Genomic DNA, 26185 nt, shown 5'->3' on the forward strand with positions numbered 1-26185 from the left:
TTTCAAGCACGGAATGAACATTCAGTAGTGAATCTGTCCAGTGTCCCCATGAGGATGGGGAAAAGGAGGCACCGGGAGGTCAAACCCAAAGTTTTGAGCCTGGCTGTCTAAAGTCAGACAGCAAAATCCATGGTTAGGTGTTGAGCTGGGACGTGGGAGATCATGAGCCTGTTCCAAGCTTTGGCGCAGACTTCCTGGGGGCCTTGGTAAATCACTGCGGCCCCAGTTCAGCAAAGCACGTCAGAATGGGCCTAAGGCCCAGACCCAAAAAGGAATCTAGGCTCCTATCTTCTAGGAAGCTAGGATTCTAAATCCCTTCGTGAATCTGGCCCTCAGGATCTAACCTCTCTGTGCCTCAGTCTTCCCCATAAGTGAAATGGGAGTAATAATACTTTCCTACTCGAGCATAAATGCATTAATATCAGTGAGGCTCTCGGGTACTCCTGCCGTGAGCACCCTAGAAAACCTATACGCTATAGCTCATTCAGTGTGTTCTGTTGTTATCAGAAGGGCTAAGTACCCTGGGCCACTTCCTTTTACTTGCCTACCTGCCACTTGAATCTGACACATTACTCGGCCCAGTAACTGGCCCCAGATGTTGCCAGCCAGTCAGTGGAGGAGAGAGAATTAGAACCCTGCGATTCCAGGCTCCCAGCCTGGTTCTCAGCTTGCTAAACCAGGCAGCCTGCAGTGAGTTGGTGGCTAGACAGACGCCATCCCAGTCACACTCACCGCTGCGGTTTCAGCCTTTTCCCCTAACTTTTTTGTTATGAATTCAGGGCCTGCTCCCACAAGTGACAGCACGTGGGCAGATTGTCATGGCTACTCCAGTGCCCCAGCGAGGTCAGGGGGGTTGCGTGGAGGCTCAGCTGGATGCTACTCTTGGCAGGAGCAGAGACTTTAGTGCTAGTGAAAGAGCCAGGTGATCATTGATTATCCAATTCCAAGCAGCGCTGATGCAAACTTCCTCCCCACAGCCTTCAGAGACCTGCTGAGTCCTTAGGCTAGACTCCTCAATTCAGTCTCCGTGGCTGCTCGTGCTTGGAGCAAAATCCAAGCGGTAGCACAGAGATGCTCTTTGGAAGGGGATATTTGCCTGTCCCGGGCTCCCTAATTTTAACCTCTTTTTTTTTTTCCCGTCTATCCAAGTGGTGGAAGGTGATGGATCATGCTGTCCGGCATCAGCAAAAGCAAGGCAAACCCGTCGGGAATGAACGTGAAAGTTCTGAGCAAAGTCACTTTGATCCAGATTTTCCAGGCTATTTAGGCACCTAACTCCCACTGATTTTGGTGGACATTAGGCACCTAAAAACCTTTAGCAGGTCAAGACCTTAGTAAACAAAGAGCTCTGCAGTCAGGTGGGAGCAGGTAGGAAACACCACCAGGATTGTGTAGGCAAATGCTGAAAAGTTAACTGGAGTAAAAGCTTCATGCACATCAATGTTGAATGGGGATATTGCGGCAGGACTAATATATTGGTCTGTTGTTAGCCATGCAACGCGGCAGAGCTTAGTTACTTCTGAATTGCACAGCGGGAGTCTGGCCGCAGTACCTCTGGGAGGTGGCACGGTACTGGTGATGCACCCTGATGGGAAGGCCCCCAGGGTCTGCGAGGACCAAAAGCAAAGGGGTGGGGGAGCTGGGGGTCTCAGCCATCTCACCCTGACCTGAAGATGTCAGCGTGGGCGAGGCTTTTTGGGGTGTGTGGTGTTGGACCCAGCTCAGCAGCCTGCCATTTAAATAAAAGGTGAAATTCTTATCTCTTATTTAAGCTCCAGCATTAAATTATAATTTTCATTGATGCAAAGCGCATCAATGATTTATCTTGGTGTGACATTACTGTAGTGTTCGGAATTTAGCCAAAGGCAAAGGATGCAGGGTGTAAACTAGTTACTTTGTTTAATTCCATGGATCCTTTTGACAACCTCCTCCCTTCTCACTGCCACGTGGGCACTTGGGAACTCCTGCCTTCCATGGGGCAGCAGAGATGTATGGGGAGTAAATGGGCCAGTGGCTACAGAACCACAGCCAGATAAACATTTCTCTGCCTGCTAATGCTGTCGTGGTCGTTATTATATTTATATTACAGTAGCGCTCAGAGTCGCGATCTCTGGTGGGGCTTTATTGCCCTTGGCACTGGACAGACTAATAGAGGTGGTCCTGCCCCTGTCTGCAATCTAAATAGACTGGACAAGCAACAGCTGTAATGTCATTGTCGTCCCTGTCTTGCAGGTGGGTAAACAGGCACAGAAAGAAGTGACTTGACCAAGGTCACACAGTGAGTCTGTAGCAGAGCCAAGGGTTGAACCCAGGTCTCTCAAATCCCAGTGCGGTGTTGTGGCTTAGCTGCAAAGCCGTGTTTCCTGTCTTGCTCATGTCTGCCCTCTGTGGGGCTCCCCCGAGCCCTCTCTTGGGTTTCTGGGTTCCATATTAAAATAACTGCCCAGTGCGTGGAAGGTCCAGCTCTAACGATGGGACATAGCGTAACAGACAACACCTGGGAATGGAAGCACAGCTGCTTGCGTCTGGCAGGATTTCAGGGCCGTGGAGAAGGGTGAGGTAAACGCCTTGTGACTGGCCAGCCGTATCTTTCTCCTCATTAACAGCCAGGTGCTTTTCCTCCCGTGGACGGATTCATGCACATAGACAGTGTGCTGCTCCTTAACGCTGACTGTGAAGCACGTAATGAAGCATGGTGAGCGCACTGGCTGGCCTCTCTGCCAGCCCATGTCAGCAGGGTTGGCTATCCTGGGGGCTGTTGGAGCCGTTTCTGTCGACCACGATACGGGGGTTCCATGTGTGTAACGTTGTGGGGATAAGGCATATGCTCCAGAGTCAGGGATAGCACTAAGCCACCTTCAGTTAGAATCAAATAAAGCCAAGCGAGCTGCATAGTTTGCTGGTCTGGTGGATACAGCACGGGACCAGGAGTCGGGAAATCTGGCTTCTCTTCTTGGTTCTGCCACTGACTCATTGTGTGACCTTGGACAACTCAGCTGAGCTCTCTTTACCTGAAGTTCCCTGTCTGTAACAAGGGGGTAATGATACTGATCTTCCCTGGTGGAGCACCGGGAGACCTGTCACTGAACAGCAGCTGAGTAGTAGGAGTCTGTCTTGCTCCTAGGGCTGGAATGGACTCCACTAACATGGTGCTTAGCGTACAGCTAACGTGGCGCATTAACACGGGGCTTAGGGTTGCTCGCACCGGATCACTGCTATGATTCCTACCAGAGAGCTACAAGATAGTGTCTCTTCTGGTCTCATTTTGGGGCTGAGGCATATGGCTCTGAGCTAGACACATGGGGGTGATCGTGTGGGGGGGGGTGTGTGTGTGTGTAGGTTTTTCTGCTCACTCTCACTGAAGAGTTGAGAAGGAGGCTCACCCACGACTCTGACAGATGATTAGCTGAGTTTAATGATCGCTGGGGGTTTCCTGATCACTTGAGGGTTGAGTGGCAGCTGGGAAGGCAAACTGAAATGCGCTACCTGTCCCCAGTGAAATTTCACTGACTGCTTTCACTAGGGTGAGGCATTAGAGGGAGGCACTGACAAGTTGGCTTTGCTTGGAGGTGCCCAGTGCTGATGTTCCACCAGGTTCTTCTAAGTGGGATTCTTTGTGCTGTTGCCTCTGCAGCAAGGGTGGCTGCGTGGGGAGCCTGGTAGGTACCAGCGAGAGTTTGTGTCTTTCATAACACAAGAACCCAGGGTCAGCCAATGAAATGAATAGGCAGCGGGTATAAAACAAACAATAGGAAGTACTTCTTCACACAGCACCCTGTCAACCTGTGGAACTCCTTGCCGGGGGATATTGTGAAGGCCAAAACTATAACTGGGTTCAAAAAAGAATTAGATAAGTTCATGGAGGATAGGTGCATCAGTGGCTATTAGCCAAGATGGTCAGGGATGTGATCCCGAGCTTTGAGTGTCCCTAGCCTCTGATTGCTTGAAAGTCCCATTACCCCCAGCTATCAGAGAGCAAAGACTGACCCCAGTGGGAGAGATGTGCGGAGCACTGACACATGGCGATCTGAAAGCAGGCGAGACATTGGGTCTGTTCCCACATGTGCCAACTCCCAGCATGACGTCACCCAAAGTGTGTCCCCCCCTCTGTGTATCTACTTAGACAGCCGCAGTACCTCCCAAATGTTAATGCCTTTAACCTCACAGGACCCCGGGGGCCAGGGCAGGGCTGTTATCCCTGTTATGCAGTTGAGGAGCTGAGGCACAGATCTTCAGAGGTAGTTAGGCTCCTAACTTCCATTGATTTCAATGGAGCCTTAATTCCTCCCAGGATCTGGGCCAGAAAGGCTAAGTGGCATGCCTGTGGTCTCAGGGGAAGTCTGTGGCAGAGCCCATTCCCCACTTTCCTATCTGTACTACAGGGATAAGAACAGTTCAGTTAAATGTTCTCCGTGCATTTGATGAAAGGGGCTAGACACATACCAAGTAGCATTAATATTCATTCCGATATCCCTGGGCTTTTTATAAAGTGCCTGTAAGGCCCTTCCCTGGAAATATCACTTCCAGTGTTCACATGCGAATATGCCAGTCCCATTTTCAACTCTGGTCAACTAGACAAACCACGTAATAGAACTAGACCGTGCAAAGAGCTCCGCAGCAGGGCAGCACGTGTGGACGTGGCTGCATCTTCCGGGTTTCCATTAAATAAGAATGTTAGAAGATCATGGGAGTTGGCAAAACATCCAAAAGCGAAAAGCGAACAGGTTTGTGTGCTGTAAATTGACCTACAGGGCCTAGGAAATTCACACCGGGTTCGCCCTGTCTCTGTGGGATCTAAACACTGCACAGGTCAGTTAGGTCATCAATGCAAGATCCGTTGTAAACTTCGTCGTAAACTTTTGTCACTTCTCTGGTCATAGGGACCTCGGTTTGGGGTTCAATTCCTTCCCCCACCCCAGTTCCCTGTCAGACCGCTGTAGTTATGGCGGAAGCAACTTGATCAAACAGGGTCCTGCAGCATGCCCTAAAGGCGCTCCGACTCTGCGTTGCTCTGTTATGATCTTAAAGCCAGCGGTGGCCTCGGCTAAAAATAATTCCTAGAGTGAGCCAGAAAAACCCCAGCAATCATCACTGATGATCAGAAGCGGCACCAAGCAATAAAACGAAGGGTCAAAGGCTGTTAAGTGCTGCTTACTGGTTCGAGAACAGACCCAGCAGCTTTGCAGTGGATGCAGTTGCACAGCCCCAGCGGTGTGAGGAGAGTGTAGGTGGTAATTATTAACTCCTTGCAGCGGGGCACGGATTCTGGTCTCCGTTACTCCAGCTTGGCACGAGCGTATCCCTGCTGCAATCCATGCGTATGCCAGGAAGATCTGCCTGTGCCTTGGATGGGAGAGACTCCAGATTCATGCCGACCTAGCTGGGACCAGAGCCCGGCCTTCAGGGGTTTCTTCTCTTCTTTGAAGCCCTGGTTTCGCATTTCCTCACCTCCTATTTCTATTTTCCCTTAGGTGATTGCACTTAGTAAAAGAAGCAAGGAGGCTGAGACGGCTTTCCTCAGTGTTTACAAGCAATTAATTGGAGCACCAGGTAAGGAATGCTTTGGCTACTTAGTTGAATAATTAATGTTGAGAACAGACCGCCCAGCAGCCATTAGAAGCAAGGATTGCTGTGTATGCTGCATGCCACAGCATCACTGCCCTGTCCTGGTGCTCAGGGCTTTCTGCAGCTCTATCTCTCACATTATCCATCCCTCCAATTGCCCAGAATCGGGTCTCCTTCCAGTGTCCTTTGGGCCATGGCACTGCATCCTCAGTGTTTGATCTCCCTGCATCACGGCCGGGATGGTGGCCACTAACTTTTCCATGTTCTTTTTGAGATCCGAGCAGGTGGCACAGACAAGTGGAAGCAGCTTTTGCCATCCTTTGTATTTTGGCATGTGAGCCAAATGTATCTTGACATTAGAAAAGAAATACATTTGCTCAAGCCTTGTAATAACACTGCTTCTATCCCCAGTTGTGTTTTTGACAGTAAGTTAACTACAATGACTGAGCTCCTTTTACAGCCCAGCTCCCGACAAGGACATGTAGGGGGTTTAAACACGCATCGGGACATCCACCGAACCCTACGCCTAGCGCTGTTCATGCCCATCTGTACGTTGTCTGAGCCCTTTTGAAAGGAGAGCCAATCAAGGCTGACCCCAGGGTTAACATACAGTAACTGGGCATCCTGAGCCTAGAATGAAACGTCCGCCCCTCCGTGCTCAGTAATAACAACAATGCTTTCTAGCACAGGGTCACACAGCCCTGTGCGAATGGTATTCCCGCAAGCCTTGCAAAATCCTGCTTGTCAGCTCATCTGGGGTAACTAGCGAGGGTTTGATGGGCAAGTAAAATAATGTTGGGTTTTTCATTCTCGTCACAGTGGTCAGGGCGGGTGAGCAGATTTGGTGCCTGGTCTGGTAAATGTTCACAATTGGTTTAGCAAGACTGTGTTGTCTCCATCTTATAGATGGGGAAACTGAGGCACAGAGGAGTTAAGCAACTTGGTGAAGTCCAGCGGCAGAGCTGGGCCTGGCACCCTGATTCGTGGCCAACCAGCAGCCAACTCTGCCTCCTGCCAAAGTTGTCCGTGGAGCAAAGCAGTGTGGTGCAGCGGTTTGGGTGCTGGACTAGCATTCAGGAGTCCTGGGTTCTAACCCTGGTTCTGCCTCATTGGCTGTGCGAGCTTGTCAAGTCTCTGTGTCCCTAGAAAAATAGGGCTAGCTGCTGCCCATAACACTGCGGCCAAAACCAGCTCCCAACTCTAGTCTTTGGCATTGGTGAGCATCTTCCCCAGCAGTGGAGCCATGCTCAGAGCTCCCTCTGGGAAAGGACTAGAGGCTCTGCGTAGTGTGGCCTCCCCCGCACCTTCACCAGGCTCTGACCCCTTCACTGATGGATTTGGTGCCTGGCCCTGCGTAGGATTGAGCAGTAACTCCTAACAGAGAGCCCCGTGTGTCGTACCAGGGGCCCTTTGCATTGCGCTAACCCTCGCTCATGCAGTGCTTGGCAGGAAGGAGTCTTCCGGTATCGAAGAACCAGCCGAGCTGTCAAGTCGGAGGATGAAGAGTTGCAAGGTGCAGGAGGGCTCCGGCAGGGACACTAACTCATCGGGCAGACATTTAGGAATAACAAAATGTTTTAATGATTTCTTAGGGGAATTCGGGAGACATATTTTTGTCCTCATTAAATTTTATCCTGAGATACGAGAACCAAATGTCAGAGCTGTTTCCGGAGCCCGGATCTATTCGTTCACCCTCCCCGCGCAGACCCCACCTCAGCGCGGGCTCTCACTCCTGTAATTTTAGCCATCTTGATGCATTCCTTGACAGGCGGATTCTTTGTAGACTACTTTCGAAGCGACACACAAGTCCTGATTCAACGTTTTTGTTCTGAATGGCTGCTGTCAACACGGCTCCCCGGCGGAGGCTGATTGCTCAGCGAGTATTTTGATAACTGAGCAGGGCTGTGTGGCTGCAATTACGAAAGAAGATCGTAAATCTTTTCGATATTGTTCACACAGATGTGGCGTGAAGTGAGGGGGGGAAAAAGGCAGTAAAATGTGTTAAAAGCATAATTAATGTCATTGTTGCCGAGGAAGATTTGATTTAAGCCTCCCTTTGACTTGTGTAGCAGGGCGGCTGATTTCTGTCTCGCGTTGGGCAAACCCACGAGGCGCAGCCCCGGGCTGGAGGGAAGGGGCTTGTTAGCGGAGCGACTAGGGAGAAGTAGGTGAGCACATGGGCTGAAGAAGAGGGAGATGCAGGGGGAACGGGGCGTGTTGCTTCCATTGAGGATTTGCCTCTGTTTCAGCCAGCAGCATAGCTGCGTGGGTGTAATTCGTGGTGTAGACTGGAACAGCCACTGTTTGCACTGGCCAAGTGGATATCGATTTCCAGCAGGGGCATACTTTGTCGGTGCAAATAGCAGCTGTGCCTGTCTACACTGATGGCTGAAATGGGAGTAAATCCCTGGTGTAGACAAGGCCTGGGGTGACCAGAAGTCCTGATTTTATAGGGAGAGTCCCAGTATCCAGGGCTTTGTGTTATATAGGCACCTATTACCTCCCACCCCCATCCCGATTTTTCACACTTGCTATCTGGTCACCCTAACAAGGTCTTCTGTCTGTCTAGCTAACTCTAGCTGTAGCTGCTCCGCTCTAAGCCCCGAGCGTAGACACAGCCTACAGTGATGAACGGGCTTTTCCCATTGCTGTAGGTATCCACCTCCCCAACAACGGGAGCAAGGCTGATAGAAGAATTCTTAGGTCAGCAGAACTATGGCACTTCGGTTGTGAATTTTTCACATGCCTGAGCACTGTAACTGTGTCAGCCTAAGTGCGGCTCAGACCTTAGTCCCAAATCCTGCCCCTTCCTCTTGTCCAGAGGGGCTCCGCTCTGCAGGGGGAGGTCCCTTCTCCTAGCTCTGCAGGGGCTGTCTGGGGGCATGTGCAGGATGGAGCAGGGTGGCTCCACCAGCCATTGGTCCCTGCACTGGGGGTACCAGGTGTCTGGAGGCTCCTGCACCCCTGAATCTGGAGCAGGTGCAGCCCCTGTTCCTGCCTGCACATGGGGAGGTAGGGGGACTACCATGGCCATGCAGGCCCTGAGACAGGAGTAGCAGCTGCTATCACTTTGCGGTGACCTTGTGAGCTGGAGAAATTCCTTCCCTCACCATGTGGCCACTGAGTGACTGGGGCTGGGCACTAGGTGTAGCATTTCCCCCTGGGAGGATACTGCTGCTTTCCCAAAGGGCTCTCAGGGGCTAAGGAAAGTAACTAGCCCTCCCCTCACTCCCCACGCGGGGCTGGGTGCTCAGCAGGGCTGCATCTGGGGTCTCGGAAGGGTTCCGTGCACCTTCCCTGACCCGATTCGTGCAGGGAGCGGTGCTGGGTCACTCCCGCTAATGCCAGACGACATGGGAAGACATGCTGTTAACTTTCAACAGCAATGCCACGTGACAGGCTTCTGTGCATGCAGAGTTGCTGAAGGCGAGCTAGTGGGCTTGGCCAGCTCTGCCAGCGAGCTGCTCGTGGAACCAGCCCAGAGAGAGCCTTGCAGATGGGAGACCGGGAAATGCCCTGCCAGGGTCAGCCAGTAGTGGCGAGGGAGGTTTCATGGTCAGCTGCATGGAGAAGGGATGAATGCCAACAGGAGCAGCATTTGGCCTCTTGACTTGAGTATCAATGGGAATGTTTGCCCAAGCAAGGGCTGCAGAACTGGGCCCGGAGGGGAAGGAGTCCCAGGTGGCAGAGCTGGCTCTGGGGACGAGGGATGAGGGAGGACGTGGCAATGAGGGCAGGGACATGTGGGGGGAGCATGGGAGAGTTAAAAGCCGGGGGACGGCTGAGGTCTGGAAATGGATGGGTAACTGTGAGTGAGGCTCTCCCTTCCTGCCGGTGCCGAGCGATCCCGCCGTCTGGAGTCCCTCAAACGTGCCAGGCACGGTGTAGTTTGCTGGAGATGCGTCGTTGTTCTGCAGCCGCTCTGTGCAGCTTCACGGCAGCTTTGATCTAATGTGTAATTAGATGTTAACTAGAGTAATGTTCCGTGAGTATCGCATGGAGCTGGAACGTTTCAGGACCCGGGAAGGCCAATGAATTATTCAGTGAATAACTCGGGTAAGAACAGCCAAGCTGAGTGGAAAATATAACCCCAAAATCCAGGGCAGCAAGAGCCAAAATGTTGAGTTAGAAACATCAGGCCAAATTCAGTTCTATTCCACCCATGTCTCTGCGTTGACTTTAGTGGGGCTGGATGGGCAGCCTCAGAACATCTCCTGAGCATTAACGCTGGCCTCTCTTGGGCCCTGTATTAATCAAAGCGGGGGGAACGCTGGTTCAGAAGCAATAAGAACCATCCAGAACGTTCACCCAGCCCACAAACCCCAAGCTAACTCTTCTTCAGAGTTCTTGAAAGTTTGACCAACTCTTGTATTTCGAGATGGGACATGAGGTGAGCTGGGAGTTTCAGCTTGAGTTCCTGGTGGGAGGGGTTCAGCTTGGATCCCACACTGGGCCTCTGACCCTTCAGGGGTTCCCCCATCACTAGGGCTGCAGAGCTAAAGCGTGCTGAAGGTCAGTTCCCGAGGGCACAACCTTCAGTTACTGACAATGTTTAGATTAAAAGATCTAAGTTGTAGGGCCCACCCCAGAGGTCCTTGCTCAGTTTGGACTCCGCGCATCTTCAGGCACAATTCCCATTGGTGCTCAGGGGCCAAATCCTGGGGTATCCTGAGCACTCACTGCTCCCCCTGACTGCAGGAAGGGCTTTGCTTTCATGAGGACTCAGTGTAGCAGGGACATCCAGGTTTGACCCATCATGATCCCGGCTGCAGGTTAGAGATGGAACCAAACCAAGACCCTGCTCCTGTGCATGACGACTTCCAGGATTAGGGCCCAAAGCCCCTGATGCAAATACCCCCGACAGGATCAGAATGGGAATCTGCAGCAGTCCCTTCACTATGAGATGTGCAAGGTCAGATCCCCTCTATATTACAGACACCCCTAGACTTTCAGCTCAGAGCCATGCAGCTGGATGGATGCCATCCCTCGTCGGCACTCTGCTTCCCCAAACATGCTCACTTCCCCAGCGGGTTTCAGTCTCTCTGCAGCAGAGTGTGGAAAGGTATTTTGTCTTTTCTTTACCAGGGAATTGGGTTTTCCTGGAAGCGTTACCAAGGTTTCCTAACGAAGCCGAAAACCCAACTCTTATGGACGCATCAGTGAAAGACATTCTCCTTCCCTGTGAAGTTGTGAATGTTAAAATGGTGTGCAATAGCACCCACTAGTGGCTGTATTTGGCATCGGTGATTTGAGAAAAATACCAGGCCAATTTTTATTCTTAAAAAAAGACTACGTTTTGCATTCAAGTATTTAAAAAAAACAGGTGGTTTGATCTCTTGTGAGGTGAGGCGCTAATGAAATCAAAGTAAGTTAGTCATTTAATTAAGCATTGTGTGCACAAATGGGTTAGTAATTGCCACACAAAGCCAATATCATTTTAATCCACGCGTTGTTTTCATAGGACTGGTCCTGCAAACACTGATGCATGTGCCTAATTCCGCCAGTGTGAGTCGCCTCCCTTGTGAGTAGAATTACACACCTGTGTCAGCGTTAGCAGGGTTGGGCCCATAGTCAGTAACAGACCTCTCCACTTGCCCCAAACTGGAACAAGAGCCAGGGGGCTGAAATGTGATATACAAACCTAAGATGAGGAACACTCAGAATGATTCTTCCAATGTCATAGGCACCACTCCCTTTACTGTCAATGGTTCTTCCTGTGAGCCCAGCCTCATGATGCTTCATTTCTGATGTAAATTGTTTCTAACAATAAAAGGCTCTGATCCTGCATCGTCAAAGTCAATGGGAACTTTGCCATTAACATCACCGGGCAGCAGATGAGACTCGAGGTGAGGGGTGCCGCATGTGTGGACCAGATGGCTCTCTGGGACTACAGTGAGTTACATCCCTTGAAATGAAGGACATCTGAGAGAGATGGTTGGTGATCACATGTGGTTGGCTGGACCTTTAAGATGTGTTGGCCAAATTAAGGGATATATTAAATTTCAAACCCTATTTTTAAAATGTAGATCTTAGGCAAGTTGATTTTATTGCCTCTGTTGCCTACATGTGGACCGTCCGTTTAGCCCACAGATCACACAAAATCTCACCTCTCACGTGGGCTAGCCAGGAGGGAATGGCGATACGCTGTTTTAAGATCAAATGTTTTCTTTGGAGCTCCCAGGTCCAAAAATATGTAATCAAAATGCAAACCGCTCACATCTGAAGAGGAAATGTTTAGAAAATGTCATCTTTATTTCAGCAAAGGTATGGTTGCTGAAAGAAGCCAGATGGAAATGCTGATACAGGCAAAACTCCATCGTGGCTTTATTACACAGGGTAGTGGCATACGTTTTTGCTATTACATTATTTCTTGTTACAAAGAGACAGAGGAATTTGCCATAACAGATTGGCTCATTGGTCTGTCTAGCTTTTTATTCTGCATTGGCTGTTCCCTGGTGCTTCCGGGGCTAGCAAGAAAAGACCCTCTTGGTGATACACCTAACCAGTATGTGCAGTGGGAATGAGGTGGGAAATCCTTCACAACCCGGCAGTCTATCATCTTAGGCCCTGGAGCATGAGGTTTAATTACCTATATCGTTATCTTAGCTTGCATAGCTACAAATGTAGTTAATGGCTGTAAAATTATCCTTTTTAAAATCAGCCATGCTATATGTCTTCAGCTGATGACCCTCTGCAGCTGGGAATTCGACAAGTGGACTGTATGCTGTGCGAAGGCATGGTTTCCTTTTATTGGTTCTAAATTTATGGCCCTCTAATTTCATTGAGTGTCACTTTCTGCTAATGTGTGCCAGGGTAAGATGCAAGGGTTAATTTCTACTGTGCTGCAGCTAAGCGGGAATCCTTAGTCAACTGTCCACTAGCTTGTTTCTTTACTGTAGCTTCTTTGTCCAGGGATACATCCATCAGTTATACCAGCAAATCAGGTTTATTCAGTGCTCATATACAGTAATCTGATGCCCATCTTTAGTTCCCTTCAATCCAAGGATCTCAAAGCGCTTTATAAACATTATTTATATTTATTTATTTAGATTTTAGAAAATTTGACACTTATCCAATTAAAAATTTAAAAGACGCTCTGGACATCCAAGACATCATTAATAATATAGTAAAATCCGAGCAGCAATACAGTCCTCATCAGGACAGGGACTCAGCCAGGCAGCCACCTACAGAAACTCCTTTCTACCCTATCATCATTAGGGGCATTCCCTATGCTGTCTCTCACAGCCCTATCAAACCGGCATCTCTTGCAGCATGCTTGGAAAGTCAGCAAATCCAAGCTATTAATCAAGGAATTTAGCCTCCCACCACCATGATGCAATCATATTATTGGCTAGTATTATTATTCTCATGTAACATAGGGAAACTGAGGCACAGAGACAATAAAGCAATTATTTTCAGGGCGGTTGGGTGCTTCATTTTTGGGGCATCCAATGTGAGACATATGGGCCTGGCTTTTCAAAGGTATTGAGCAACTGCAGCTCCCACTGACTTCGGCTGGAGTTGAGAGTGCTCAGAAGCTCTGAAAAGTGGGGCCAGGGTTTCTAAGTCTGGGCATCCAGAATTCATCAGTTCATCAATTGCAAGGTCAGAAGGGCCCATTGTGATCAGCTCATCTGACCACTTGGGTAACAGGCCAGAGACCTGCCCCACAGTAATGCCTAGAGCAGTGCTTGTAGAAAAGCAGCCAATCTTGATTTCAAAATCGCCAGTGTTGGAGGATCCCCCAGGACCCTTGGTAAATATTTCCAGTGAGAAGCCACTTTTGAAAATTTGGCCCCAAGTGACTTGCTCAATGGATTAGATATTCTGGATCTCCTGAGCCAGAAGCCCAAGACCATCCCTAGCTCAGGGGACATTGGGATTTCCATCGTAAGGCCTGGCTTTCATTGGTTCCTCTAACTCAATCATTTTTGCCAGGGATTCCAATGAGGAGAGCTCAGACCAGACCAAACCTCAGTGTGGGGGATTCTTGGCCACTGTTGGGTACATTGGATCTGACTCTCCTCTCGTGCCTGGGTAAATCGGGAGTAACTTCACTGGAATCGTAGTGTTCTCTTGCGGTAAAACTGCTGCAAGCGAGCGGGGAATCGGGCCCACCTTAATGCACATGACATATGCTGATTGGACCAGGAAATGGACGTCATCTCTTTTATCCACAGAGCAAGCAGAGAATGAGCAGCGGCTGGTGAGCTTCTACCCACCCCAGCCACCACCTCTTGAATCTGGATGGAACCATCTTTAGGGATTAATGGGTAGTCCAGAGCTCCTGGGTTGTGTTCTTTGCTTTGGCACCGACTCGCCGTCATCCTTGGGCAGTCGCTTTCTGTGCATTGCTTTGCCCAGCTGCACTAGGGTAGCACAAAAGATCCTTCAACGGGTTTAGAGACTGATCTTACATCAGTGCTGTGCAGTGACTCACGGCTGCAGAGGTGAAAAGTGAGCACACAAGCTTTGCTCCTCACTTGAGCGTGTTTTCTTCTTTCCCCTGCTATAATTATTATCAGAACAAGCCTTTCTTCTTCTTGGTTCTTGCTGAGAAAGGGGGATTTGGAGTGATTCTTTATGCAGCTGCTTTTACTGTAGTGAGAAACTAGCTGGACATATTTTAAAAGCAAACAGAAGGCTTCTCCCGCCCCCCCCCCCCCCCCGCTTAACTTGTGTACCTTAGTCACTCTGCCTGGCATTTAGCTGATGCCTCAAATAATTCTTCAAGACAAAGTAAATGGGATTTCCTTTGATAAAGCAATTCTTCAGTTACAGGCATTTTAAGTATGCATATTTTGACAGTCGTCTTGTTGTGTGGTCTTTTATTTCTATAAAGAAAACCACCCGGCTGTGTTTCAAAATGAACAACAATGGATTGTTCTCTGAATTTCGGCAGAAATGGTGGTTGCATGAAGAAATTAATGGAGAATGGTTTTCATAAACTAATTGCAGCAAGAGATGGAAAAGAACCAGTGCGTCCATCAGGGTGCGATGCCAGTGCAGGGATACAGTTATTTGCTCAGGGCCTGTTGTTCAAAGGTGCCGAATGCCGCTGCCTTCATTTGGAATGGTGACCTCTTCTGAAAACCAAGCGGTAGATTCCTTGGGCAAGATTCATCGTTGGGGTAACTCAATGAAGTTAATGGCATTCTACCAGGAATGTATTTGGCTCATCTTGCTAGAACGAAAAAGGCCAGAGTTTCAATCAATGGCCTCCATTTTGACAGACTCACTAATTCTGCTCACTTAGCAGTGTAAGTCTTTAATTGGTGGGGACCTTGATGTTGACATGGATTAAATTGCAGGTGTTACCTGATGAAGTTTTGCACCTTCAAAACTGTAGACTTGGATAAAGGTGCGCTGAAAATTTGACCCAATGGGCTATATCCAAAGCCTAGTGAAGACTAGGGAAAGACTCCCATTAACTTCCATAGGAATTGGATCAGGTCTTTTATACATAACGTCAAGGTAGAAATTGAAAGGTGTCAAAGGAGCATTTTGGTCTTTGACTAATATTTGCTTCATTTTGATCTTCTGTCTTAGAAAATGTATGGAGTCAATTCTCTTGTTCTTCCAGAGGATTTCTTCATCAGAAACTGGAGAGTTCAAATTGGTCTTACGAGGAGACTTTTGTAACCATTTATACCCGGTAGAAAACAACATTTAGCGTCAGTCCTTCATTGGTATAAATCAATTTATCTCCACTGAAGTCAGCCGGGCTATGCTGATTTATGCCAACTGAGGAACTGGCCTTCCAGACCCAAGTAAAGCCTTGGAAAAGGTGCTTAACTGGCTAGTGCGGCTGAGGTTCTTGGTCAAGGGCCACACCCAGGTTTTCTCACTGACTTCACTGGGCTTTGGGTAAGGTTCTGAGTCCATAACTTGGCGTTAAATTGTATTCATTTTGCTCCAGTAAACCCCTGAAATCTGCCATCTACTACTAGGATTCCAAGACGGTCTCTGAGAAGAGGGTTCAGACTGTAATATCAATGAGTGCTTCCAGCCGCTCCAGAATGGTTAGCCTAATTATTGATGTTTTAGAGAATTCTTATTTCCAGCCATTGCAGCTTGTTCATTTCCTCTGCAGTGTAGGGCACAGGCTATCATTGGGATTTGGGTACTGTTTGTTATTTGTATTACTGTAGCGCCTGGAGGCCCTAGTCATGGGCCAGGACCCCATTGTCCTAGGCACTGTACAAACACAGGACAAAAGGCTGGTCCCTGCCCCAAAGAGCTTCCACTCTAACTGCAAGACAAGAGACCACAGAGGGATACAGACAGCCTGATGGGAGAGAACAAGGGAACAAGACAGAGTGAGACAGGATTGTTCTCAGCACACCTGCAGCCTTACTGCTGTCAAGTTTTCATAGGCAAACCCAATACATGTCGTTGGAAGTCTCTAGCTGAATCACGGCATACCATGCTGCAAGCCAGTTCCCGCTGCAGCTGCATCTGGAGAGCACGAGGGTTGCAGCTTGTTTTGAATCAGCGATTCCCAACCACTACTCTGTGCGCCACTACCAGGGCTTCAGGCTTTTGTGTGACCATAGACAGCTTCCCTTCCCTCCCTTATGCCCTTCTCCAGTGCTTTGCTGTCTCAGTCTGTTCTCTAGATTCCCAAGAGGCAGGCTAAGAAGGTGAAGGATTAGCTGGGTGCGTAGCCCAAGGAAATGGCCCCGGGTAGTCAAAGAGCATCTCCCACGACCAGTCTGAAAAGTCTCATTTGTCTTGTGCAATGGACCAAGATTCACGCATGTGAAGGAATATTCCACCAAATCAATGACTCGCAAGTTGCAGGGACAATTTCTTTACAAATCCTTCTGCACGGAGCATTTCTAGCTATTGCCGTTGAGTCTGGCAGTGGCAGAGCACGTCCAGTGAGGTCTTGCTCCTGTTACAGTCATTGACAAAACGCCCATTGAATTCAATGGGAGCCTGATCAGGCCTCAACTCAGGTGCTTACCTCCACTGTAGCATCCGCCCTGGGTGCAGACAAGATGGCAGTCGCTCTAACAATTCACCCACTGGGGCGTTTCTCCAGTGATGGGTGCCCCAGAAATGCAGTACACGCCCATTTATCCAAAAGGCCTGGGGGACCGCCGAAAGCTTCAAATAACCAGGCGTACACATGTGGACGCAGATAACTAGGATTTCCAGGTAAAGGGGATTCAGATAGCTGGTATTTAATTTCATGTGTGCCCAACTTTCTACACATGAATAGTCCCATTGACTGCAATCAGGTTGCCTGCTCGTGGGTGCAAAGTTAAGTAGGTGTATAAGTGTCCGGAAGATGGGAGCCTAAGTATATAAATATACAGGGCTACAAGAATTCTGGCAAATATGAAGGGGTCAAATCCTGCTTCCTGTAGGTGAAATTTTCCCCATACAAAAGACAAACACAATGCCCATAGGGCCAGATCGTCAAAAGTATTTAGGCACCCAAATCCCATTGAAATCAGTGGGAGTTAAGCAGCTAAATATCTTTGGAGAGTCTGGGCCAAACGGCTTAAGTGGGACTTGAGTGGGGCATTGACCTTGATTGGTCTTCTACCCAGGGTGAATTTCCCCCTTCATAAGAGCAGGGCCACTGGAACCAGTAAGACCAGTACTGGCCATGATGCTGGTGGAAATCCAGAGGAAGCATGTTCACTCAGAGGACTTACTCCAGATCTACCTCTGCGTAAATGAGATAAGAACCTGGCCCAGTGGGCTCCTCGCAGGAGTAAGGCAATCAGCATGGGCCCTGTATCCTAGTTAATTGCCCTGTCTATGATTTCAAACTGACATTGCACCTTGTCGACTTCCCACCACCAAGTGTCTCCAAGCGACCTCTGTACCATTATATATGGCAAGGAAAATGAAAGGTCAGTCATGCCGTCCACATGGCTGTGGCAAGCTGGCACCATTTGTTACTACCGCGTGTAATTATTCTGCATGTGATACCATCAAAGGCTGAGGGAGTTGTTCTTAGCAACAGAGCTGGATTTTATTGTCAGTTGTTGTTTTGCAGTTGGATTTGTGCCATAGGTGTGGGGTAGAAGGCAGAGAGCCTAGCTCTCTTCCGCTTCCCTCTTTATCTAACTTTCTGACCCTGGAGAATTTGATTCTATTTTTTTTCCTCTTTTAAAAAAAAAAAAATTAACCTGGCTCAATAGGAGGCATTTTCTTGAACTTATTAAAAATCCAGACTTGTAAATTAATTTGTTCATGTTGTACAATGGCAGTGCAGATGGACTCATTAGCATGCACACAACAAATAATTATAGATGAATTTTTAGCTGGCCTGCTTAATGGGCTTGCTGGGTTAATTATGTCAATGTATAATTACATCAGCCCTGGGAGACATAATGGCACACCCTGCTGAGCAGACACTAGCTAATGATGGTGTAATGCTGACAGAGGGAAGACATACTGTTCTGAATGCACCTGCTTACCTCTGCACAAACTGCGATTGTCTGCGCCTGCCTTTGCCTAAATAAACAGGCATTATCGGGAGTGTGTGTTGCTGGCTGGCGTTCGAGCAGGTTTCAGGGTGGGGACGGAGGGCCCCATGAACAGAAGGAGTGCTGAAGGCCTGGGATGAAAGCCTTTATCCTCGCAGCGCTTAGGAGTGTGCTCAGACTTTAACAGGGCTCGTTGGCTTGTGTTAAGGACAATCTCAAAGACGCCGCGTTCAGATTCTGATCTCCCTGCCCCATTCTAAGGCCCAGGTTTCTAAAAGCTCCCACGCGCCCCAAATGCCCGAGTCACTGAGGCTATGTGTCCTAGGGTTTGCAGGTTTGCATACACACACCCCTTTTCCAGGATCGCTATGCGGAACGGACACCTGGGTGACTGGGGCTGTCAGAAATGGGGGCCTAAATCTGTAGCTGATCCATTGACTTGGCTGCTGTCGCTCCGGATCAATGCTGGTGTAACCGAGAGCAGAGTCTGGCCCCTTTAATTTAGGAAGGTGGCTGTAGCATGCACCCTGTGCGGAATCAATAACGGGGGGTTGTAAGAGGAAACCCATCCTGCCTTCCCTGCCATGCGGGAAATGTGGGTGTGCAGGGAGTGCAGCCTGGGGCTCACGCCTAGCCGCCATGGCCATTACAGTCTGGATCAACCGCCCGCTAAGGGAGGCCCGTGTTCCCTGTGGCACGGATGGCCTCGATCCAGTGCAAAGGAACAGTTATGCTCACCGTAGCATTGGTCCCAGGCATGCTGGCTCTGATCAAGGCTGCAAACATCCACGTTGTTCCCAGACAGCGCGGGGGCGGCTCACTGCCCAGCTGCTGCCCCTCACCTCATCACCTTGCTCCCCTTTAGACCCCGTTCCTGTCCTGGAGGTGGCCCAGAGCGTAGAAGAGAGGCTGCAGCAGGGCCAGGGCCTCGACCCCGAGAACCCACCGCTGAAGGAGCTCAACAGGCAGCGGAAGAAGCACCCAGAGCTCCTTGGCACCAAAGGTACCAGCCGCTCCTCCCTTGCCCTGGTTCGTTTCCAGCACCGGGACGAGAGGGGGCCAGGGGCGTGTCCCTGTCCCCTGGCCCCTGGTGCTGGGACAGTGCAGCAGGGTGGTCACCCACTCCGGCCCTGAAAGGGTTAAAGCCAGCCCTGGGAGAGGGCTGATTGGGGGAAGCAGCCACACCTGGGCCATGCCCCAATCAGGCCACACCTGGCCCTGTTATAAGGGCTCAGGGGGGAGCTGGGTCAGGACTCTCCCTTTCGCTTCAGAGGGAGAAAGACCTAGCTGCCTGGGAGCTGAGGGTGCAGGCAACAGAGCAGGGCTGGGGAAAGGCGAGAGGAGCTGGGAAGCTCCCGCCTGGCAACTCCCCAGGCTGCAGGCCTTGTCGAAGGCCAAACCAGCTACTGGGGTTGCAGAGGCTGCAGCCCATGGGTAGGCAAAGGCAGCAGGTCCAAACCCCGCTTTGCCAATGATGAATGGCTTCTACACTGCAGTCCGCCCCAGTGAGCGGGGGCTAGATGGCGACTGGCAGTAGCCATAGACTGAGGAGAGGTGGGTATAGAGGGTTGGGGGTTCCCCAGGGAGGGGAGACCCAGAGCTGTGGGGTTACTGCAGGGGGGCAGAACCCTGCTGTAGAGGGGCACCGGGGTCCAGGAGGGACACGGGGACCAGTGGCAGGCGAGACACCGGCCTGCAGAGGGTGCTCCGGGGCGGCAGAGCTAATTCTCAGGACAACCAGCAGGAGGCGCAGCGCCAGTGAGTCACTGCCCTGCCACAGGCCGGCAGAGGCCTTCGCAGGCCTCCAGTTGTTTCCAGCTGGGTAATAATAATAACTCTCAGCGCTTGTATGGGGCAAATCATCCGCCCTGTCTGTGCTCCGCTTGGGGCATGGGACACCACGGCGACTGAGGGAGGGATGGACACTACCCTGCAGTCTGCTTCAGGGCTGCGGTCACCTCCACAGCCGTGGGTCAGGGCTAGGCTGGTCCAGCATTTCCAGGGCGGGAGCATCTCCATGGGGCTTTTGCTCCAAACCAGCTCAGTCCCTTCCATGGAGCTTTTCTTCCCAACCCCGACTCGGAGTCAAAGTTGAGAATGGAAGGACGGGCGGATCCCCCTGCAGACGAGCGGGCCAGCTCCCTGCAGCCTCGCGCTCTCCCTCGCCTGGCGGTCCCTGCTGGGATCCACTGTAGATTCATCGGTGGTCCTCTCTGCCCAGTGAGGGGCCACCTGGGGGCTGGTTTGACCGGTGAGGGCTGTGCTGTTGAGTGCCTGTCACTGAACCATCCCTCCCGTCCCCAGCCCGATGCCCCCCCGGTATGCGGAATCTGTTCCCTTTAATTCGCTACAGGAAGGGGCCCGATCCTGTGTGCCCCCAGGGAGTTGTCTCCTCCCATTAAAGTCAAGGGGCCTGATCCTCAAAGTCCATGGAGCTGCGCTGATTTGTACCAGCTGATCACCATGAAAGGGACTGGGCGGCCAGGGAGCAGAATCAGCAGCAAATGCCATACCCTGCTGCCCTCACGCAGCGTTGTCAGTCCAATGGGCTTTAAGTGTGTTGATCTGCATTTTCTCCCGGCCTCTGGCAGCCGTGGGACAGGACAGAGTCCTTATCTAGAGCAGCCCCTTGCAGTTCCAGGTTCTGTGCAATAGTACCATGTGCTCATTTCTTTCTCCACCAGTACGGTACTTCACTGAGGGCTCCTCTGCAAACCCCAGTGAAACGTCACCAAAGGTGGAGAAAAAGAACAAGAAGAAACACATGAATTCTAACGAATATTCATTGGGAACAGCACAGTTAACGTTGGGGCTTAGTTTTAAAGGGGCACCGTCAGAATAAAAATCACGGCCCAGCTCTTCAGCTAGTGTAATTTAATAATATTTAACACTTAGCTCTTTTATAGAGCTTTTCAGCAGTAGGTCTCAAACAGCTTTACAAAGGAGGTCAGGGTCTCTAGCCCCATTTTACAGATGGGAAACTGAGGTACAGAGAGGGGACGTGGCTTGCCCAAGGTCACCCAGCAAGCCAGTGGCAGAGCCAGGAATAGAGTCCAGGTTTCCTGAGTCCCAGTCCAGTGCTCTCCCCACTAAGCTGCACGGCTCTGTTGATGGCGAAGCAGCAGTACTGATTTATGCCAGCTAAGGATCTGGCCTTGTATTTTTAACAAACCTTTGTTTCTTACTGTGTCACTAATGACTCCTCAGATCGTTAAAGCTGAAAAAGAGCCTGAAATGGCCCAGGTAACTTATTTTGCTCTTCATGCAGCTTGTCTGGTTTTTTGTCTGTCAGAAATGCAGGAGGTCATTTTCACAGCTGGCTATGGTCAGTTTCCCTGTCAGGTTCTCAGTACAGCAGCGTTTGGGGTGCGAACCACTTTGGGGCAAGACAGTCATTGCAGGGCCCGAGACGATGGAGCCGGATCCTGCAATGTGCACTGGGACTGGGAGGGTGCTTAGCAGGGCTGTCCAGAAACAAGAACTCCACTTTGTGAAAAATGTCACGGTTTCCACATCTGGTTTCCTTTTGCATTGGAACAAAATCTAGAGCATTCCAAAGAAAGGGTTAAAAAACAGAGAGAGAGCAAGCAAGCCCAACTTCCTGCCAGCAGCCCAGTGGGTATGGCGCTTACCTGGGGTGTGGGAGATGCAGGTTTGAGTCCCTGCCCTTTCTCATTCATCAGGTGCTAGAGTTGTATAAATAATTAAATACTCATTGGGTGAGAGCGATTGAGACTCACTGTATGGGCTGGGTCGCCCATAGTATATGCTTTAACCAGCAGCCTGCTGGGGATGTGTGTATCTCTCTCTGGTTTTGACCAGAAATTCCATCCTCGTTCTCCGAAACCTCCCCCATGAAAGTTTCATTGAACCCGGTAAGTTTCCACAAAAACTTCTGGTTTTGACCAACTGGCATTTCCCGACAAAAAACCGTTTTTGTCTTTATTTTTCTTCTTCTTCTTTTTTTTTTTTAATTTCCCAGCCAGTTCTAGTGCACAGCACTTGTACAGAGTAGCCTGAAGACTACTGGCTTCCAGTGTTCTAGTCCAAAAAGCTACACTCTCCCCCTCCTCCCCCCGACTTCTGCAAATCACACGAAAATCGCAGCCACCCAGGGTGTAAATAATGACGGGTCTTGAGCTCTAAGAGCTTTTTATGCAGAAGATTGGTTTCATGCAGGCATACTGTGCTCCAGGTTGGAGGCACAGTGTAGCATAGCTTAAACAGCTTTGCTGGTCATTCCCGCCACTAGCAGCTGAAGTGGTTCGAATGAGACTATTAGCAGATATCACCTAGCCAGGAAGCTGCCACTTTGGCAGGCTTTGGGCTGCACTCAGGATTTCACGCCCCGCTGTGATCCTCTAACGCAATTGACCAGCGGAACCTGCGGAATGTATTAACTCCGTGGCTGAAGTTCTGGAAATCGATTCTTTACCCCCTGAGATTGATCTCTTGGCCCTGGAAGAAGTGGTTGTTTTTTCGCTTCTGTCATGCTGCTTATGTGAATTTTTCTCCCCACTCCCCCCTGCAGAGCAAAGAGGGGGAACGTCTCCAGCTGGGCTCACGGTGTCGGAGGGAACCAGGCTCACCAGCATCAACAGCAAAGCACTTTTCACAGACACCTTGCTGCAGAGAAATGAAGCTGAAAAACAGAAGTACGTGAGTAGCAGAGGATGGACCTTAAAACCAAAAAGTAAATATGATCTAGAGCTGCCTGGGGTGCGAATGTGAGTCTGTCTGTCTGTCCGCATACATATCCCTCTCTGTCTGTCCTCTTTATAGGACACCATACAGCTCTGTCTATCCATCCTCACCTTCTTTCTCGCCGGCCAAGCATTTATTCTGTGTTCCTCCCCCTTGTGAGCTGGGCTGAGGTTCGCATGTCCTGCTCTGGCAACACAGGGCCAGACTCTGAGCTTTGTCACACCGGGCACCGTCCTCTGCCTGTCCTGCCCATCTCAGCTGTCTCCTCTATTGTGGAGGTTTCTTACTGGGTCCATCCCCGTGACTTGAGAGTTTCAAAGCTGCCTAAGGGATTTGGATTCCCATTTTTCATTCAAATTAATGAGTGCTTTGGGCACCTGAATCCCCTTGGTGTCGCTGAAACTCTTAGCCCTGGCATCCCAGGCTCTGGAGTTACCATGGTGTCGCTGGATCAGTCTGGTCCTGTGCGAGTGCCAAGTCAGGCCAGGTCAGTCAGGGAAGATGAGGCCCCGGTGACTGACCGAGGAGGAATGGTTCTTTCCCCAGTTATTTCTGGTATCTAGGTTTCCTCACCTCACAGGCTGGTCTGTCAGCACCCAGCCTGCTCTGGCAGGGGATCTGAGTTTGAGTCTCAGGCCAGCACGTGTGGAGGAAATGGGCCCAAAATTGGGGCTGATGTAAGTGACTTTTGACTCCATTGGGGCTGGATTTGGTCCATCGGGCTCATGTCCAGGTGCAGGAGCTCCAACTGCACTCTAGAGCAACCCCCTCTCCCTGGTGCTCACAGTGGCATTCCCAAGATCCGAAGGGAGCTTTTCAAGCCCTCCATGGATGCAACCTCATTCAGGGCTGCTGAGGAGGGAAAAGGGAGTTGTGTGCCAGAAAGAAAAACTGCCTGCGGTCATCATCTGGCCAATGCAAACCAGTGTGAAATAGGTCCTATGCTGGCCTTGGGAGAGATGCCCATTGGCAAAGATCTGCTTGAGTGACGGACATGTTTGCACACAAGATTGTGTATGTGTGTGTGTGTTTACATGTGTATTTTGCATTCACACTGTCGTGGTCATTGTACCATTATCCCTAGAACTGGGAGTTCATTTCCTATGACCATCTGGTAAACATGGTAATCACCAACTCGTATCTTTCTCCCATGTGTTGTTTTGCTTGGAGGATTTGGATAAATACAGCCCAACAGATGAACCTCATTCTTAACTGGCCTTTCAGTTTTGACAGTCCAGAGTTTACCAAAGGCTCCTTTAATGGAACTTCATTGTTATTCCTTAGCATGCTGAGCTGATAAACAAATGAAGGAGCTTTAAACCCTCCTTGCAGTTCTTTTGGCGGAAGATCCTGCCAAACAAAGGTTATAAATAATGCAAAATAACTTTTCCCTGATTGCTTTTTTTCCCACCTCAGATTAATTACATAAACCGAGCCCCGCCCCGTGCTACTCCAGGAGACAAGGACGATTTGCAAGGCACGCTGCCTCATCTGTCTAACCGTGCGTGGGCCCGGTTCACAAAGACTTCGCTGGGAGTGGGGAGCGCTCAGCATCTCTGAAAATTAGGCCTTTTGGCCCAGATCCTCCAAGGGATTGCGGCTGCAGAAGCTAGATGCTTAAATCCCTGTGAGGATCTAGGCCTTGGAGGGGCTCAAGGTGGGCACCCAGGATTAGTGGCTTCTACTGAAAATGTGGGCCCGACCCAGGAGCCACTCTCACATCCATCTCTGGGCCTGCCCCTACTTCTTTTGCCGCCACAGATGGGGTCCCATCCAGCGTAGCACGCACAGGGCAAGGCCTTCCCTTCCTCGGCAGGTTCTCTCTCTAGTGTGTTCTCCCCGCACAATGGAACTCGGCCTGTTCTGCTGCTTGGCTCCTGCAAGGCTGTTTGGGGCCTCCGGGAGTCACAGATTCCACGTGGAGGCCTGGCTTCCCAGTCACTGGACTGACAGAGTCTACGTGGAATAAACTCTGTGTCGTGGGTCCCCGGGGATAGGGACGGTGCAGACTGTGCCGTGACACCGTGGTTAGGCTATTCGAGGACTTGTCTCGGAGCGTGCTGTGACAGCAGCTAGCAAGAGGGCTGGGAGGCGGGGACTGAGGGAGCAGATATGGAAATGATTTAGTCCTCTGTAGAAACCCCCGTCAGCACAGTCTCTGCTGGCCTATGGGCTGGGACGGGCCCAGTTTGGGCCGGGTACGGCTGGAGTCCGAACTGCCCAGGCTAGCAGGGTGTTGGCATGTGCTGGGGGAAGCCGGGGCAGTGCTGGTGCTTGAGAGTGAAGTGCTGACCTCAGTTTTGACTCCTAGATCTGAATGTCCTGGTTGCTGGGGAGCTGCCACAAACTCCGTGGATCTGGGGGGCTGGATGACCTGTGCTTTGGTTCTGTGGCTACTGAATCCAGCATTACGGACTCCCTTCTAATGACACTGCCGCTCGCTGGATCTTTGCCCTGCAGCCGTTCATTGCGTGGTGCAGTTCTGTCTGGCCGAGCCAACACCTCCAGCGAAACAGGAGGTGGGGAAGGCCACCCCGATAATGGGCTGGATCACGTGGGGTAGCCCAAGGGAGGGGCAACACCATGCTAAAGCTTGCGCTGTCCCCGGTGAATCATTTGCTCGAGGCGGGGTTTGCAGGACTGCAGAGGACCGTGAGTTGTGGCCTTCCAATCACGTGCGTGCCCCAAGCCGTGCCTGGAGACTGTGTGTGTCTGGAAGGCCAGCCCCACCGGAGCTGAGCTGCCGTGGTCTCCCCACCTGTGCCTATGCATGGGCCCTATTCCCTCCACCTCGTCAGGAGGCGCTTACAGGGCACAGAGCAAAATCTCCCAGGCGCTGAGGCTGACTGGGTCAGCTTTAATTCCTGGAGGTTTGCCAGGGGACGATGGCACACCAGGCAGCTGTCCCGGAGCACTGCCTCTGCCCCCTCCCGACACCAGTGGGTTCGGCTGGTTGGAAGGGGTGCTCACGCTCCGCTCCCCCCTTACCTTTACCAGCCACTCTTGGGCGCCCCCAGTGTCGAGGCGACGGTATGGCTGAGTGTTTGCTGATATGTCACCACTGCTAGCGGAGAAACCCTTCCGCAGCTGCTGTCTCTCTCTGGATCACACCGACTGCTAGCTAACGAAGAGTATTTCAGATGTGCACAATACATGTGCAATTAGAGGGTCCTGGAAACCTCGATTCTCAGTGCACTCACTTGCCGTTAGGATAGCTTCTTAGTAACTGACCCAGGAGGTGGTGACCAATCCTTCCGAGCTAGGAAGGTCTATTATGTCAACCCGCTGCACTGATCATTGGCTCGGGAGATGGTTAAACACGGCTCGGAGCTTCGCCATCCCCCTGGGTCAACAGTGAGGCTGGCAGCCTATGTATCTGTAAAGTCCATCCAGTGCAAATTCCTCATGGACGGTTGGGACAGCACCTGTGTCTGCAGTGAGCGCGTTCGGGATCCAGAGCGAGTGTG

At 50.7% G+C, this 26185-nt stretch overlaps 1 protein-coding gene across 8 annotated transcripts in view; it reads left to right on the top strand.

Annotated features, from left to right (window-relative positions):
* Positions 1–26185, top strand: part of CUX2 (cut like homeobox 2) — a 222546-nt gene that overhangs the window by 158328 nt on the left and 38033 nt on the right. For all 8 annotated transcript variants that reach the window (XM_074973166.1, XM_074973169.1, XM_074973163.1 and 5 more), the window contains 3 exons: positions 5472–5550; positions 18880–19017; positions 22546–22669. In XM_074973166.1, the coding sequence (XP_074829267.1) occupies positions 5472–5550; positions 18880–19017; positions 22546–22669 (341 nt within the window). The remainder of the gene's footprint in view (positions 1–5471; positions 5551–18879; positions 19018–22545; positions 22670–26185) is intronic.

Source organism: Natator depressus, chromosome 15 (genome assembly GCF_965152275.1).
Source record: "Natator depressus isolate rNatDep1 chromosome 15, rNatDep2.hap1, whole genome shotgun sequence".
Lineage (NCBI taxonomy): Eukaryota > Metazoa > Chordata > Testudines > Cheloniidae > Natator > Natator depressus.